This window comes from Rattus rattus, chromosome 8 (genome assembly GCF_011064425.1).
Source record: "Rattus rattus isolate New Zealand chromosome 8, Rrattus_CSIRO_v1, whole genome shotgun sequence".
In the NCBI taxonomy this organism is placed as follows: Eukaryota; Metazoa; Chordata; class Mammalia; order Rodentia; family Muridae; genus Rattus; species Rattus rattus.
In genome coordinates, this window is record NC_046161.1 from 100,308,910 (window position 1) to 100,326,144 (window position 17,235).

Sequence of the window (17,235 nt, forward strand, 5' to 3'; positions counted from 1 at the left end):
GTGTGAAGTAGAGGCAGATCTGTGTAGTGAGACCCTTGTCAAAGGCGAAACAAAAACTCCTTCTGCCTCTGGAGGAGGAGGAGGAAGAGAAGGAAAAATGTCATCCTCTTGGTGTTAAACCAGCGAGGAAGGCAGAGTAGAGCTTTAGAGGAAGCCCAAAGTACTAGCAAAAAACAAAGTTATGTTCTGACAAGCACTCAGAAGGGCAGAAAAGGGGGGAAAGAGAAAAGGAGACTCCACAGAACCTCATGGCAGCCTGTAGGAACTGTGCTTGGGGGGGCCAGCAATTCTGGGAAGGAAAAATATAGTATCTCATTAAAGGATCCGATTATTCCACCGATCCTTTAGCACAGCTTAAAATGAGTCTGTCTGCCTAGGAGTGGCCCTGTCTTGCTGACAGGGTAATCCTTTGGCCTGACCACTAAATTAATTCTTTTACATATGATAGTTTAAAGATTTCATCCTCTTGACCAGAAGGAACCAGTTTGTTTCGTTTCCTTTCCCGGCTCCCTATAATCCTACAGGCTGAATGGCCGCTGGCTCCCTGCCAGGCCATCTCTTGTTTTGTTTTTTGGAGCTGGGGACCGAACCCAGGACCTTGTGCTTGCTAAGCAAGCATCTACCACTGAGCTAAATCCCCAACCCCCCCAGGCCATCTCTTCAGGGCTTGATCTTTGTCTACAACAATGCCCCAGTCTCAGAAGAGGAATGTGTGAAGGTACAGCGCAGAGCACACGCTGACCAGCGGGCATTTCTTGGGATCAGTCGAGAGAAGAAAATACTAGGTGTGCCAGACGCTGGGCAGTACGGGAACACGTACCTCCCTTTCCTGGCCTTGTTAGGAACTTTGTCCCACACTGAGGGTAAGGGGCAGCCCGTTAGAATTCTGTCTGGAGGTGGCCTGTGTATACCCTGGGAGCTGTTAGTTCTTACCTCAGGATAGATCGGACCCCTGAGCCAGGGTGAGCAGCTGCCTGGAGGTGGTCTTGATCACTGAGGGGCGACATTCCTCAGACTGAGGTCCTGGAAATCTGCTAATAGGATTGAATTTGTTGAGCAATCTCCTTCACTCCACATGGTCCTCCCGGTAAATCTGTGTGGGGATCCAATGAGCCAGCAAGAAAATCGCAGCTTCCCTGAGGGCAAAGTTGGAGCCGTGTACCAGCTGTACACAGCTGTACACAGCTGGTGCTCAAGTGTTAGGATCAACGTTGCCACGGAGATCTTTTCCGAGCAGCTAAGTCAGCCGCAAGAGGGTCTCCCCTCTTGCTCAAAAGTAGCCCGTGTGCAGAGAGCAACTTGGGGGCACCACCCCCTCCTCCTGCATCTGGCAAACCTGTCTCAAACTTTCTCAGACGGGTGCGGGAGTCTCCCAAGGCCAGGCTGGGAGGGGTGGCCGCTTCCCTTCCCTCCCACCTCCTCCCCTCTCGGGCGGGGGTTCCGGAAACCGACCGGGGCGGGGCAAGGAGGCTAGAGCCGCGCTGGTCGCGGAGGTTGTGGCTGCACCGTGGTCCTGGGCTTGGTCCTGGGCTTGGTCCTGGGCTTGATGCGTCTGTTTGTCCGTCCGTCCGTCCGTCCCGCCATGGCTGCGCCGGCGCCCTCTCCGTGGACCCTATCGCTGCTGCTGTTGTTGCTGCTGCCGTCTCCGGGTGGTGAGCCTGGGAGGAGGGGGGCGGTGTGTGCTCCCCAGGGACCAGGTCGGGTCAGACACTTCCCCTAGCTGTCTCCGGAAGGAGCCAGACAGTACCAGTCTTTGAGTTCTACGACTTGACCCCCTGATAACCTAGGGGCGTCTGCGAACCCCACCACTGACTTCATCTTGTCACCTCTTCCCTCACGAACTGATACTGCCCACCTTTGTTGTGTTCTTCACGGTGTGTAGGCCCTACCTGTTCCAGGGGCTGGAGCAGGATTCCCGCCTGGGGTTAGCTCTAGGCTCCCAGGCAGCCTGGCCCCTCCAGCAGAGGTTATCCCTCTCAACTTGTTTCCTGGCTGGGAGCCCCGGATCTGCTGCCTCTACAACTCTGTGTTCCTGGAGAAGCTGGGCCCTCAGGCTGGCTTGGGAAGGAGACACCTCTTTCCCTCTTCAGCCTAGAAGGATGACTCACTTGAGCTTGGAGGGGCAGGGTGGGGGCCTGTTCGGGTGTGCATTGGAACGGTCCCCTGCCTGGCTATGGGAAGTTGATTCTGTTGCGATGGGTGGCTTCCTGGAGGAAAGGGGCTGTTTCCTGAGGCCTGACAAGAATTTGGATATGAGAGGGGAGTCAGCTAACCCCGGATCAAGGCTCCAGGAGGAGGGCTCTCCAGACTAGAGGGTGGCGTCCTGTGTCTGGAGGGTGTCAGCCCGAAAGACCCACTGGTGTGGGCATAGGAAGATGTCTAATCTCAACACTCCAGAGGCAGAGGCGGGAGGATCTCTGTGAGCTTGAGGCCAGTCTGGCCTAGGTTGTGAGTTTCCAGGCAAGCTAGTGAGACCCTGCCCTACAAAGAAAGCAAGAAGTCTCACTGGTGTGGGCTCCAGCCTCAGAATCGATCGCAGCCTGGTTCACTCTCAGGTGGTGAGCTGGCAGACCTGGGCCTGCGGTGGTCAGATATACCCATTTCGTGGTTTGCCCAGAGCAAGGTTCTGTCAACAACAACAACAAAAACGTAGCAGTCTTTACCTCCAAGGTAACTTTTCTCAGCCTGTCCTATAGCGCCTCTTCCCCTGGGCCTCATCCTGCCGGCCCCAAGGTGCATGCTATACTGACTGATCTGGCTGGGCATTCTGACCAGGGTTCATGTGCTGACCAGGGCGGCTTCCACAGTCCACAGTCCATGTAAGGGACCGTCCACAGATGTACTCCGATGAGGGTTTTTCACGGGGGGAGTTCTCCTGGGTGTGGGCTTCAGGTTTGCTAGTGTGGCCTAAGGACACGGGCACAATGTATGGCGTCTTCCCAGAGTGTTGTAAAGCTTGTTGGTACCCCGGGCTCTTCTCCCAACGTGACCTTGTTTATTGGGATTTGCGTGCTGGCGCTTGGACTGAGAGCCTGTGTGAGAGGATTCTCTAATACCACCCCATGCCCAGCCTAGGGATAAAGTGCTTTACAGAGACTTCCGTGGTGAGTGTCATTGTGACTTGGTTAGGGTTTGGCCCATTGGTAGGGCTGAGGTGCAGGCCTCTCTCTCTGCATTTGTGTCCGACAGGTGAGGCTGCTATGAAGGTAGTGAGGATTAAATATTGGACAGACCGATGGGTGTGTGTTCAGCTGTACACCTCCTGGCCTTGGCAGCTTCCGGGAGGTGGCTAGGAATAAGGCGTCTCGGGTGAGGGACAGGCAAGAGAGGTGAGGCAGAAAGGGTGATTGCCGAGGGCCTTTGCAGTGGACACTCTGCCTTGGGGGTCTTGATTTAAAAATAGGGGATCCCGAGAGCAGCAAATAGCCTACTCACGTTTACACTTAGACAAGTCAGTCCTCTGTCAGGAAGCCAACAGACTGCCAAGGGGCGCAGGACACCTTGCTATGGCCCAGAGGACAGGGCAGAGGCTTGGTAGGAGGGTGGTCCACTGAGGTGGCCTAAAGCGTGCTTGTGCCTGGTGGCTGCACAGGGGACATCTCTCCCATTGCCTGGGGGGTGGATGAGACCTGACCTATGGGACGGAGGAGAGCAAGCTTGTCTCTGTCCTTCAGCCCACGGCGAGCTGTGCAGGCCCTTCGGTGAAGACAATTCGATCCCAGAGTCCTGTCCTGACTTCTGCTGTGGCTCCTGTTCTAGCCAATACTGCTGCTCTGACGTGCTGAAGAAAATCCAGTGGAATGAGGAAATGTGCCCTGAGCCAGAGTCCAGGTAGGTGTGTGCAGAGGACAGAGAGGGGGAGGAACCCCAGTCCATTCCTGGAGAGTGCCTGGCCCCTCTGGCCTCTCAAGATAGTGGGCTGTGCAGGCTGGAGCGATGGCTCAGTGGTTAGAGCACTGACTGCTCTTCCAGAGGTCCTGAGTTCAAATCCCAGCAACCACATGGTGGCTCACAGCCATCTGTAATGGGATCCGATGCCCTCTATGGTGTGTCTGAAGACAGTGACAGCTCTGTGCATTGAGCTAGAATAGGGACTGCTATTCTGTCCCTGTCCCCACCACCCAAGGGCTCTGTTTTGCTCAGTGGCCTCAGCAAAAAAAAAAAAAAAAAAAAAAAGTGGGGGTGTGCTTGAACCCACAGGTCCTCGGAGCGGGCACCAGGTTATGAGAGAACCCCACCTTGTGTATACGCTGTGGCTCTGTGTATGCTACACAAGGTGCAGGGTGTGGATGCGTGCCCAGAGAGAGCTTGGCTGTGTTCTCCCAGGAGAGCATGCGTTTATATTTCATCTTCCAATAGACTGTGGTCATTGGTGAGGACCGAGCGGTGTCTCTCGGCGTCAGGCTATGTTTTCCTTTGTGCTTGGCCGCAGTTTGAGAGGTCTAGTGGTCCCACTTAGTTCAAGCTCAGACCACACCGTCTGTGTCTGCTTCAGTGTCTCACAGCCAGTCTGCTCCCTTCCCATTCCATGGGCACCCCAGTCTACTGTGTTTAAGGTATACACTTGCGTCTGTATTCTTTAAAAGGCTGCATTGTTTTATGGGTACATTTTTGGGGTGTCCCAGCGAGTGCCTCTACTGTTTGACCTCTCATAAGGCAGCTGTCATAGCTATGTCATTCTCAGAGTCCAGAGATGTTGACACATAGCTGCGGCAGTGGCTTCGCGGTGCCCCTTCCTCCTGCTTTGCATGAGTCTGTAAGAAGTTCCCAGAGATGCCGCATAGTCAGTGAGAATAATTGTCTCCCCCCCACACACTCCATACACACCTAGCGAGGGTCTGACTGTAGCTCTGGCTGGCCTCGGATTCGCAGAGATCTGCCTGCCTCTGCTCCGCGAGTGCTGGCATTAAAGGCGTGCGTCACCACGCTTGGCTCATAGATACTGTTTTTAAATTTTTCATTATGTTAATTTTATTACTAAAAAAACCGTGTTGGGGGTTGGGGATTTAGCTCAGTGGTAGAGCGCTTGCCTAGCAAGCGCAAGGCCCTGGGTTCGGTCCCCAGCTCCGAAAAAAAGGAAAAAAAAACCAAAACCAAAACAAAACAAAACAAAAAACCGTGTTGTTATTTTTGTTATTGTTGTTGTTGTTGTTGTTCTTTCAAGACTGGTTTCTGTGTAGCTCTGGCTGTAGACTAGGTGGCCTCGAACTCAGAGATCTGCCTTTCTCTGCCTACTAAGTGCTGGGATTAAAGGTGAGGTCCACCACTGCCCAGCTTAAAAACTTATTTTAAGATAGGGTCTCGGGGTTGGGGATTTGGCTCAGTGGTACAGCGCTTGCCTAGGATAGGCCCTGGGTTTGGTCCCCAGCTCCGAAATAAAAAAAAAAAAAAAAAAAAAAAAAAGATAGGGTCTCATGTAGCCCAGGCTAGTTTGAACACAGTATATACATGCAGGGACTTCCGATTTTTTGCCTCCCAAGTGCTAGAATTGCAGGTGTGCGACACTGCACCCGGTTTTATGCAGGGCTGAAGATTGAACCCATGGCCTTGCGCATGCTAGGCAGGAACTCTACCCACTGAACTGTCCTTTAGGACATTTAAGAGATTACTTATTTTTAAATTATGTGTACGGGTGTTTTACCTGCATGTGTTTCTGTACATTGTGTACAGACAGTGCCCTCAAAAAGCCAGAATCCCCTGGAACTCCAGTTAAAGACATTTGTGGGCCGCCATGTGAAGGCTGGGATTGCAACCTAGGTCCTCTGGAAGAGGCGCCAGTGCTCTCAACTACTGACCCATCTTTCTAGCTCTCTTTTCACTTCCTTCTTTTGTTCTTTTTTTGTTACAGGATCTTCCTGGGTTGCCCAGGCTGGTCTCAAACAACCTTCCTATCTCTAATACTAAATAGTTGGAACTGTGAGGCATTCATCAGCCCCAGTTTAGGTGTTTATTGTATTTAGATGTAGTAGGTCGGGTTGGGGATTTAGCTCAGTGGTAGAGCACTTGCTTAGCAAGCTCAAGGCCCTGGGTTCGGTCCTCAGCTCCGAAAAAAAAAATAGATGTGGTAGGTCACCTAGTATGTAGCTAGGAGCATTCCCAGCAAGAAAGCCCCAGACTTAACAAGGCAAACTCCGAGAGAGAGAGAGAGAGAGAGAGAGAGAGAGAGAGAGAGAGAGAGAGAGAGAGAACGCCCATGAATGCACACATGCATATGTGTAGAGACTGGAGGATGACCTCAGATATTGACCCTTAGGCACTGTCACTATATTTTATTTATTTAAGATTTGTTTATTGGGGCTGGAGAGATGGCTCAGAGCACTGACTGCTCTTCCAGAGGTCCTGAGTTCAATTCCCAGCAACCACATGGTGGCTCACAACCATCTGTAATAAGATCTGATGCCCTCTTCTGACCTGCAGACAAACATCCAGGCAGACCACTGTATGCATAATAAATAAATAAATAAATAAATATTTTAAAAATGATATGTATGTATGTGCACCATATACCTACTATAATCAAAATGTCCAGAAGAGGGCGTCAGGTTCCCTGGAACTGGAGTTAAATAGTTCTGAGCCACCATGTGGGGCCTGGGAACCAAAGTTGGGTTTTGTATAAGAACAGCAAAGCGCTCTTCACCACTGAGCCATTTCTCCAGTCCCTGCATTTGTTTACTTTGATTTTTTTTTTTTTTTTGGTTCTTTTTTTTTGAGCTGTTTTTTTTTTTTTTTTTTTTTTTTTGTTTTTGTTTTTTTTTTTTTTGTTTTTTGATGCAGAGTCTTACTATGTAGTCCTGGCTGTCCTGGAACTCTCTATGTAGGCTAGATTGACCTCAAACTGCCTCCCTGCCTCTGCCTCCCAAATGCTGGGATTGAAGATGTGCACTGACACATCCAGGCCACCAGGGGGCGATAAGGCTTCACAGTGATCTCTAACTCGGAAAAAGCAAGGCAGAGTCAAAGTCTTCAGTGACTGAGCATCACCTCCCCACAGGTGCAGTCCAAGCTGGAGGGATGGCCATGCAGCTTCCATGGACTAGATTGTCCTTGACGTCCTTTCTTGGTCTTGGACAGTGGTGCACGATGGCATAGCACCACGGTTGGGTCCTGTGGGAGCTGAGTCCTGTAGCATCCCTCAGATCCTTGTCTCTGTTCCTTCAGTTCTAACTGGTAGCACTTCTGGGCTAACCTGGTGTACGGCCGTTCTAATCTCCCTATCATCTGGCTTTTGGGATGCAGTCTTATTGTCTGCATTATAACTAGGCTGAGAACTGTGTTTGTCTTTGGTGTTTTGCTTTTTTGGGGGGTTTTGTTTTGTTTTGTGCTAGGGATCAAACCTCCATTCCCTTCCTCCCTTTTCCAAATCTTGCCGTTCTGATTTCTTCCCTTTGATTCTCCTCTCTCTTGTACTTCTCATGCACAATCAAGGAAGCCAGGGTCTTCCCATGTTTGCTTAGAAATCTCTTCAGTGTCTTTCTAGGGTACTTCAGGTTTCAGAGTTGCTCTGTCTTTGGTCTCTAAGTTCTTCCCGGTAATTTCACTGTTTAGTTTTTTATTATGTTTGGTGTGTATGGATATAAACATGTTGTACCTTCCATGTGGGTGGCTGATGTTGACTTTCACAAGTCAGTTTTCTCCCAGCGTGTAGGTTCTGAGACCAAACTCAGGGCCTCGGGCTTGTCAGCAAGCACCTTTACCCTCTGAGCCATGTCATTGGTCCAACCATAGCTTTGGTCAGTCCATGTGTTTATTCTTTAAACACTTTCAGAGTTACATTAATTTTTTTTAAATATTTATGATACACTGTAGCTGTCTTCAGACACACCAGAAGAGGGCATCGGATCTCATTACAGATGGCTGTGAGCCACCATGTGGTTGCTGGGATTTGAACTCAGGACCTCTGGAAGAGCAGCCAGTGCTCTTAACCACTGAGCCGTCTCTCCAACCTGAGTTACATTATTTTTATGTGCACGGGCACACAGATGCCTGGTACACTGTCAACATCAGAGGACAACTGTCAGGAGCCAGCTCTCTCCCTCCTCTCAGGTACTGAACCTCCGTGCATGGTAGTGCACACCTTTAATCCCAGAACGCAGGAGGATGCAGAGGCAGCTGGATCTCTGTGAGTTCAAGGCTAACTTGGGCCTATATAGCAAGTTTCAGGACAGTCAGAGCTATATAACAGGGAGACCCCATCTCAAACAAAAAAATAGGGTCTGGGGTATCCCTCTCTTTGTACCCTTCCCGCTCTTTGGAGGTTTTTTTTTTTAAATTTTTTTTATTTATTATATATGAGTACACTGTAGCTATCTTCAGACACACCAGAAGAGGGCATCAGATCCCATTACAGATGTTGTGAGCCACCATGTGGTTGCTGGGACTTGAACTCAGGACCTCGGGAAGAGCAGTCAGTGCTCTTAACCACTGAGCCATCTCTCCAGCCCTTGTTTTTTTTTTTTTTTTTAATTTAGTAAATTTTCGTTTGCTCTGCTTTAAGGAGAGGAAGTCGGGCTGGAGAGATGCTCAGTAATTAGCACTGACTCTTCTTCTAGAGGACTGGGGTTCAGTTCCCAGTACTCACGTGGCAGCTCAACTCTCTATAGTTCAGTCCTGTGGGATCCAAGGCCCCTTCTGACCTCTGCAGGCATCACACGCACTATTATGTAGTCCAGAATGGCCTTGAACTCAAAGTTATCCTCAGGCCTCAGTGCAGGCATGCACTGCTGTGCCTGGCTTTTCTTGAGTTATTGTTGTGCTTTGTTTGTGGGCTTTTTGTTTTATTTTTGTGTTTTGAAACAGGGTCTGGGCTGGAGAGATGGCTCAGCGGTTAAGAGCACTGACTGCTCTTCCAGAGGTCATGAGTTCAGTTCCCAGCAACCACATGGTGGCTCACAACCATCTGCAAAGAGATCTGGTGCCCTCTTCTGGTGTATCTGAAGACAGCTAAAGTGTACTTATATATAATAAATGAAAAAATCTTAAAAAAAAAAAAAAAAAAAGAAAGAAAGAAACAGGGTCTGTTGTGTGGGGCTTTTGCTACCCTGCCTTAACTCTGGGAACGGACCACACTACCCCAGCCCCCACCCGGCTTCCCTTGAATCCCCGGATAAAAGATACAGACACACAGTTGTTCAGGTTCAACTTGCCTTATGACACAATCGCTGGGCGCTACTATCTCCAGCCTGGGAAAGCCTGCCTTACCAATATTCTGATCTCTGCACCTCCCACCTGCCCACCTGCCTGTGGGAGCGGCCTGTGTGGCCACGCCATTTTGAGATCTCACATGGCTGGTCAACTTTTCTTTATCAGAAGCACGGCGAACTCTGTCTCCCCGCTCCTAGCATCTACCCATTTCTCCAGGGACCCGGAAGTCCTGCCTATTCCTTCTGCCCAGCAGTTGGCCCATGGCTTTAGTGACAGATTAAGAACAAACTGGGGAACAGGACCTTAGCATCAGACCCACCCCTACAAGGATCTTCTATAGTTTAATTGAGGCTGGCTTTGAACTTGCTAAGTAGGCAAGAATAACCTTGAATTCTGATTTTCCTACCTCTGTTTTCTGGAATTTTAGGAATGTATTACTGCACCTAACCTCTCCCCCCCATATAGGGATACATTCTGTAGCCTAAAAAGAGCTTGAGTTCTAGATGGTCCTCTGCCTCCGTCTCCTGGGCGCTGGGATTCTGAGGTACCACAGCCAACTGCATCTTGCTTTTTGTTTTTTGTCTTTTTTTTTTTTTTTTTTTTAATAAAAATAAGAGGAAAAAAATAGGTTGGGTATTAGAAACAAAAGTATAAATATCTTTCTAAGAACTAGTTAAGCTGGGGTTGGGGATTTAGCTCAGTGGTAGAGCGCTTGCCTAGGAAGTGCAAGGCCCTGGGTTCGGTCCCCAGCTCCAAAAAAAAAAGAAAAGAAAAAAAAAAAAAAAAAAAAAGAACTAGTTAAGCTGTGTCCTGACTGTTGTCTGTTTTATTTGGGATGGGGTCTCCTGCAACCCAGACTTGCCCTAACTCCCAATCCCCCTGCCTCTACTTCCTGAGGGCTGGGATTGTGGGTGTCATGGCTCTTGTTTTGGTAAACTTTGACCTAATAGTATTTTATTCTGTTCTGTATAACCACAGGTGCCTCTATCTTTCTCTTCTCTTCCTCCTTCCTTCCCTTCCCTCCTCAGAAGGCATCTTACCCAGCAGTCCAGGTTGCCTCCCATCTTGTGATCCTTCTGCCAGTCTCCAGTGCTGAAATGACAGGCATTTGACAGACTTCTTCAACTTAGACTGTTGTTTTCTGAGGAGTTGCTGCCTTTTTTCTGCCCCTGTATTTCTTTTCTTTTCTTTTCTTTTTTTTCTTTTTTTTTTACTTTGTGGCAACGCAGCCCTCGCTCTTAGTTTCCACCCTCATCCTGTTATGCTCAAGAGCAGGTACTTTCCAGATCTCAGAGGTTGAGGTCTGTTGTTTCTTGGCCTCATATATGCTGTGTCCTATAGATTGGCTTTAGTGTGCCCAAGAAGTGTATGTGGTACCACAGCTTGGGATCCCAGTGTGCATACTGTCTCGTGTGCCTCTAGGCAGTGTGATGTGGGGCGCAGGTGGGAACTGAGTGTGTCCCTCATAAGCTTTCTCTTTTCTGTTAGCAGATTTTCCACCCACCCGGAGACCCCGGAACAGCTGGGTTCAGCGCTGAAGTATCAGTCCAGTCTTGACAGTGACAACATGCCAGGGTAATTAAAGCCGGTGGGCTGGGTCTGTTTACCTGGCAGAAGTAGCAAGGGCTCAGGTGGGCTTGGGGGTAGCCTCTGTGTACTAAGATGACGTAGAATCATTGGGATGGTGTCCCATTGTAGTAGTGACCGTGTTTGCCCACTAGAACTTTTGACCCTCCAGGGGGCCAGGTTTCCCCTGAATGATGGAGAGAGAGATGATGGGGTGGTGGTGGTGGTAACTGGTTGGGGACTGATAGTTGAAGGTCCAGGGGTTTGGTCCATATTGACCTGGAGGATGGGTGGGTGGTAGGTACCTGACGGGTAGAGGTAACTGGAGAGGAAGTGACACTTGGTAGAGGCTGCCGTGCTGCGAAGAGATGGTGGCAGTGGGGTGGTGACAGTCGGATGGTCGATGGCTGTGGCAGGGTGATGGCTATGCTAATGGGGAAGAGAGTGTGAGGCGGTGCTGTGGTCACGGGTGGAAGGCTGCGGTGATGTTGAGACAAGGTGCCAAGACGACAGAAGTGCCTCGGTCACCATGTGAAGGTTTGTGGGTCTCGTTCACGGTGCTGGCGGATGGCTCTGCCTTAGGATCGGGATGACCCGGGGTTGGGGATTTAGCTCAGGGGTAGAGCGCTTGCCTGGGAAGCACAAGGCCCTGGGTTGGTCCCCAGCTCCGGAAAAAAAAAAAAAAAAAAAAAAAAAAAAAAAAAGGATCGGGATGACCCCTTCATGAAGGGGGGATGCAGTTGCCAGTCTTCCTGCCCACACTCACAGAGGCCCCACGCTCTCGTAGCCCTAAACTTCTTGGCCAGGCTCCTGCTCTGCTTTTCTTCCTTTTCTCCCTCCCTCCCTCCCTCCCTGAGACAAAGTCTTTTGTGGCCCAGGCCAGCCTTGAGCTAGATATGTTGCAGAGGAAGACCACAAGACTCTCGCCCTATAATAATAAATTCAGGGGACTAGAGAAAGTAAACCAGCTTTAAATATGTGGTTCTGCGGGGCGGGGCCCCGGCATAGAGGAAAGACCGGGACTCATATGGCTGCCAGCTGGGGAGAGGGGCCTAGGGCCACAGGTGTTCTATGACTGTTTTCACTCTGAGGACTTAGCACGTGGGCTGGAGAGCTGGCTCGGCCGTTCAGAGCCCCGACTACTCTTCCAGAGGTCCTGAGTTCAAATCCAAGCAACCACATGGTTGTTTCGAAACAGGCTCTTGCTCTGTAGCCCAGACCAGCTGGGATGTTCTTTGGGCTGGCCCAGAATTTGTTGTCCCCTTGCCTCTGCTTCCTGATTGCTGGAATTACAGACGTGAGCCCCCATGTTACCTTCCTACACTGGCGTCTTGTTTCGATCCATGGCCACAGAGCAAGCTGCAGAGGGAAGGAACACATGCAGGCAGCCATTGGGCATGACCGTGACTTCCTGACCAGAGATGTTGGGAGGGCAGAGTGGAGGTGGGTTGGTGATGTTCAGACTGTGACTTCCTGACCAGAGGTATTGGGAGGGTAGAGTGGAGGCGGTGGTGGTGTTCAGCAGCTGCCTGCCAGTAAGGAGAGAATGGACGGACAAACAGATCCGGCCCTGCACGGAGATGCCAGGTAGACACAGCCATCATGGGGATTGGGGTGCAGGGGCCTGCCTCGAAGGTTTGTGTGAATGATGGAGGATGCACAGGAGCATTTGAGGAACAGTGGCAGGGAGAGCCAAGATGAAGGTCGGGGTTGAGGGCAAGCAGGCAGCTGGTCTGAAGCATTGGACTGCACTGAAGTGGAGTGGCCATGGCAGACCCAGCCACCCAGCCCAGCGAATCCAAGGGTGAATCGGAAGTGTGAGGTGCGCGTGGACTGCTCCGTGGAGACCACTCAGGGGCCTGACAGTGTGTGGAAAGGCTGCTTTGGTCGTGGGTGGAGACAGCTGGAAGTAGAGGGGAGGGGCAGCATGTTAGGAGGAAGAACGGGTTTCTGGGATTTCTTTTTCTCCTATTTTTCAGAGCCTCAGAATTGTGCACGGAGGAGGCGGTTGAGGGGTAGGGCTGTCCATGACTGCTTCTCTTGGGAACGTTCTTAAAGAGACACGCCACTGGACATCTGTGTGCTGCCTCTTCCGCTGAGGGCACTGTTGTCCACAGAGTGGGTTTCATTGGAGGGGTCCAGTCCCTGCCGCTTGACAGTGGCTTGGGACCTCAGAGAAGGCCCCACAGAAAAGATGCTGGGGCCTGAGGTCTGCAGCAGCTCTGCCTTCTACATCCCACCATTGACCTTTCTCTTCGGTTCTTACCCTCTGAGTCACAGGTCAGAACAGTGGTCTGGAAGGGCACAGCACGCCTGCCAAGCCCCAGGTGTCACACCGTGCACAGGATACGTCTTCCCTCAGTGCACTTAACTTTGTTTTTTGTTTTTTGGTTTTTTTTTTTTTTTTTTTTTTTCGGTTTTTGTTGTTTTGGAGACAGGATCCCACTGTATAGCCCTGGCTGGCCTGGAACTCAAATGTAGATGAGGCTAGCCTCAAATTCAAAGATCCTTCACCTGTCTCTGCTAGACTTTAATTCTGTCATAGCATTAGCCAAGGAGTCTGGTGTTTTTGTGGTTAAGAAATGTGTCACCTTGAACTGGCACTTTGAGCCGAGGTCTCAGAGAAGAACAGGTATTAGGTAGGAGTGAGGGTTGTGGAGAAGAGGGTCACCCCAGGCAGGAAGATCTGGGTGTGCAGAGACCTGAGGCAGAACACAGCCGGGTGCCTGGTGATCTGTCTAGACTTAAAGAGGGAGAAGTGAGTCCTTGGGCCCACCTGGCTTTGTGGGTCCTGCAAAGAATGTCTAATTTTTTTTTGTTGGGTTTTTGGGGGACAGGTTTTCTCAATATAGTCCAGGCTTGCCTGGAATTCACTATGTTGCTCAGGTTGGCTCAGAACTCTTTTTTTTTTTTTTTAAAGATTTTTTTATTTATTTTATGTATGTGAGTACACTGTAGCTATCTTCAGACACACCAGGAGACAGCATTGGATTCCATGACAGATGGTTGTGAGACACCATGTGGTTGCTGGGAATCGAACTCAGGACCTCTGGAAGAGCAGTCAGTGCTCTTAACTGCTGAGCCATCTCTCCAGCCCGGCTCAGAACTCTTAATCCTCTTGCCTCAACAGCCTCCTGGTTTCAGGCATTACCTGTGTGGTAGCACACCCCACTAGATTTTTAATTTAAGATTGAAATTGGCTTTTTAAATTTTTTTAATTTTTTAAAATAAGTTTTACTCTCTGGTTAGGCAAACCCTAGATTTTAATTGTTAACTATACTTACTCTATACCACAGAAAGGTAGGCATACACTTTGTCACTAGTGACTATCAAACAGCTGTCTGTGGTCCTAGGGGCTGGGAGAGCCTCCGGCACTCGAAACAACCCTGGGAAATGTGATCAGACCTGCCAGGGTTCTGTGCTGGCTTGGAAGCAGAGGAGGAACCATGGATGTCAACTGCTGTGTGTCAGCCAGAACCCAGGGTCTTGGCCTGCCCTAGGCAGGTTCTGAGGGCTGGACCAGGTGAGCAGAGTAGATTAGAGGCTGGGGCTGGCCTGTGTTTAGAGGCCTGGGAACCCGGCTGGGAAAGTGTCACCCTTGGGGCCTCTCAGTGCCTGCCTGGTGTTTGAGTCACACTGTGTCTTTAAGAGGGCTGTGAGTCTGTTCTTCCTGCTACTGACGTCAGGAATGGGGAAGACTTGGGAGAAGATTCGATTTCCTTTTCTCTGAAAAGGGAGGAGATTGAAACTGAGTGGCCCCCCTTCCCCCGATGAAAAGAGGGGAAGTCCTGGGCTGCAGGAGCCCCTTGAGTGAAGGCGGAGGCTAACATGGGGTGAGCGGGCACGTTCTAGAGAGAGAGGAAGAGAGAGATCCTGAACCTTCTACTGCATGCGGGCCGGACCGTGTGAATGTGTTTTGTCCTTTCCTGCCCCTGACTGTTGGGGAGACACCTATGGTCTCGTGGTTTTGTCTTGGTGACAAAACCAAGCTTCAGGCTCCTTTTGGAAGTCTGTCCTTTGGCCAAGAGGCCCTGCTAAAGCTTTGGTGCCATAGCAGCAAGCCTCATGGCAGGGAGGGGTGGCATCTGCCTCCCCACTCTCTGCTCTCAGAGGGGCAGATGCCCTGGAGTTAACTTCATTAGGTTTTGAATGCGATGCCCCTGTTGCTGCTGCCTTTTATTGGAATGCAGCACCGAGGGCCCTGGGACCACGGGAAGATAGTTGGGGGCTCAGTCTGGTTTTGGCAGTAATCCCGGTGAACTCCCAGCCCACACTGTGTGCTGTCAGAGAGCAGACCCTCTATTCTGTGGATGCCTCCCAGTTAGCCTCCCTGGGATGGGGCCGTGCTTGTTAACCGAGGGGCAGCCTGGGATGTCACGCAGCCTGCTTGAGCTGCAGTTCAGCATGTGGTAGCCTGTCTGGACTCAGATCCCATCTTGCCTGGCTTGTGGCCTGGCCTGACAACCATTCGGTTGGTTGCTTGGTAGCGAGAGCCAGGTGTATGGGTAGTGGGTACAGGGAGCCAGCCTGGGAGGGGGGCGGCGTCACACAAATTCACAAAGGGCAGCCCTGTTGCACACATGAGGACTCTGAGACCGAAAACAGATTCATACCAAACAACGGGGGCATTTCTTAAGAGCCTCTTGCCAAAAGGGGTCCTAGGGAAGAGTGAAAGGTGGTGGTGACGACGACGACGGCTCTTCGGCAGGTTTGGAGCGACCGTGGCCATCGGCCTGACCGTCTTCGTGGTGTTTATCGCTACCATCATTGTGTGCTTTACCTGCTCCTGCTGCTGTCTGTATAAGATGTGCTGCCGCCCACGACGTAAGCTTTCCCTTACCCACGGGCTCCACCGGTGTCCCTGCCTGTGCCAGCATGCAGATCCCAGAGCGGGAAAGGGTTGATGACCAGCATCCTGTTTTGACTAAGCGGGAGGGGCAGACCTGGCCTCTTCTGGCCTAGGGAGCCCTAAGGTTTTGACTAATCCGGATTCTCCTTGCAGCTGTCGTGTCCAACACCACAACTACTACCGTGGTTCACACTGCTTACCCTCAGCCTCAACCTGTGGCCCCCAGTTATCCTGGACCAACATACCAGGGCTACCATCCCATGCCCCCCCAGCCAGGAATGCCAGCAGCACCCTACCCGACGCAGTACCCTCCACCCTACCTGGCCCAGCCCACAGGGCCACCAGCCTATCATGAGACGTTGGCTGGTGAGTACCACTGTGGATTCGGTTAACCCTGCACCATCCCCCAACTCATGCCTCTGCTCCTAGGGTCCTTTCCTCCTAGCTTGCCTGCCTGCTTGCCCTGCAGACCAGTGTCCCCACAGCTAACCTGTGTCCTCTCTCCTTTCAGGAGCCAGCCAGCCTCCATACAACCCGGCCTACATGGATCCCCCAAAGGCAGTTCCCTGAGCCTGCCCCCAGCCTCTTTGGCTACCATTTGATTATGTCATGTGTGTGTGAGTGCTATGCAGAGTTCTTTACTGCTGTCTGTGGTGTGTGTGCCTTGTCTAGACGTGTGGCTTCCTCTGCTGATGACCAGGTAGGCACAAATCTTACCAGTGCTGGTTGGGACCAATCTGTTTTCTTCCTCACTTGAAATTGTAATTTCTGAAATTTCAAGTAAATTTAAAACAATGGGGTAGGAGGTATTTCCCGCTTCACCCCAAGGTGACCAGCCATAGCCTGCCACACATAGGAGAGCAAGCTTTTTGTGGGTCCATGTCCTGCTTTGGGGAGTGGCCAGCTAGCTGCTGCTATGGGTTTATTCCCAGGGCTTGGCTGCATTTAGCTGGACAGAGAACAAGGAGCCTCAGTGGCAGTGGGTCAGTGACTGATGTCAGAGCACACTAGGCAGAGAGCCCTGTCCGTCTCCATCAGCTGTCTGTCTGGACGGTCCCACTGTCTTTCCTGGGACTATGTAGAGGGCCACATGTATTCACTATTCAGGCTCCAGTGGCTTCCAGGCCAGGGGCCTCTGTCTACTACACACTCTGGTTTCTCCCTACAGTGTCTTTTTACGATTAGCCAAACATATTGCCTGTTTTTTGTATCCAGATGTATGATAATTGGTGAGGTTGAAATCCTTGGTTCCTGGAGAACAGGAAACCTGACCTCTGACAGTCCATTTCCCTTGACACCAGCTTCATAGAATACCTGACTCCTGTACTACAGTCCAGTTTGTCCCAGTAGCAGGGACACCAGGGCCAGGGGTTATCTGGACCAAGGGTGGGGGTGGAGGGCCTGGATGGTGGCTCTGGACCAGATGTGAATGCCTCCATATTCCCTGTTGGTTCCTGTTTCACTGGCTGTTTTAGTTTTGTGTTAATTGGTGTTTCTGAGCATTCAAACTCCGCACCCTCGTTTATAATAAATGAATATTTGGACCACTTCCCCTTTCTTCATAGCCTGGGCGGCTGGCCTTGGCTATCTACCAAAAACTCTTTCTGTCTACCTCCTGAACTTGTTTCTTCCCTGTGTTAATTAGCCTAGCAGGTTTGATGATCCTGCTAAGAGAGCAG

The 17,235-nt window shown here is 50.9% G+C and overlaps 1 protein-coding gene across 3 annotated transcripts; it reads left to right on the plus strand.

The window, feature by feature from the left end:
* The first annotated feature begins 1,526 nt into the window (after positions 1–1,526).
* Positions 1,527–17,103, plus strand: Shisa5 (shisa family member 5). 3 transcript variants are annotated; one of them, XM_032910696.1, is made up of 6 exons: positions 1,527–1,652; positions 3,675–3,831; positions 10,630–10,716; positions 15,416–15,531; positions 15,710–15,922; positions 16,068–17,103. In XM_032910696.1, exons 1-6 carry the CDS (start codon positions 1,547–1,549, stop codon positions 16,124–16,126), a joined length of 738 nt encoding a protein of 245 aa, XP_032766587.1. In that variant the 5' UTR covers positions 1,527–1,546; the 3' UTR covers positions 16,127–17,103. The 3 variants fall into 3 exon arrangements, with proteins under 3 accessions (XP_032766587.1, XP_032766585.1, XP_032766586.1); XM_032910694.1 differs by lacking the exon at positions 1,527–1,652 and adding an exon at positions 3,240–3,329; XM_032910695.1 differs by lacking the exons at positions 1,527–1,652; positions 3,675–3,831; positions 10,630–10,716 and adding an exon at positions 14,376–14,540.
* Positions 17,104–17,235: the final 132 nt, after the last annotated feature.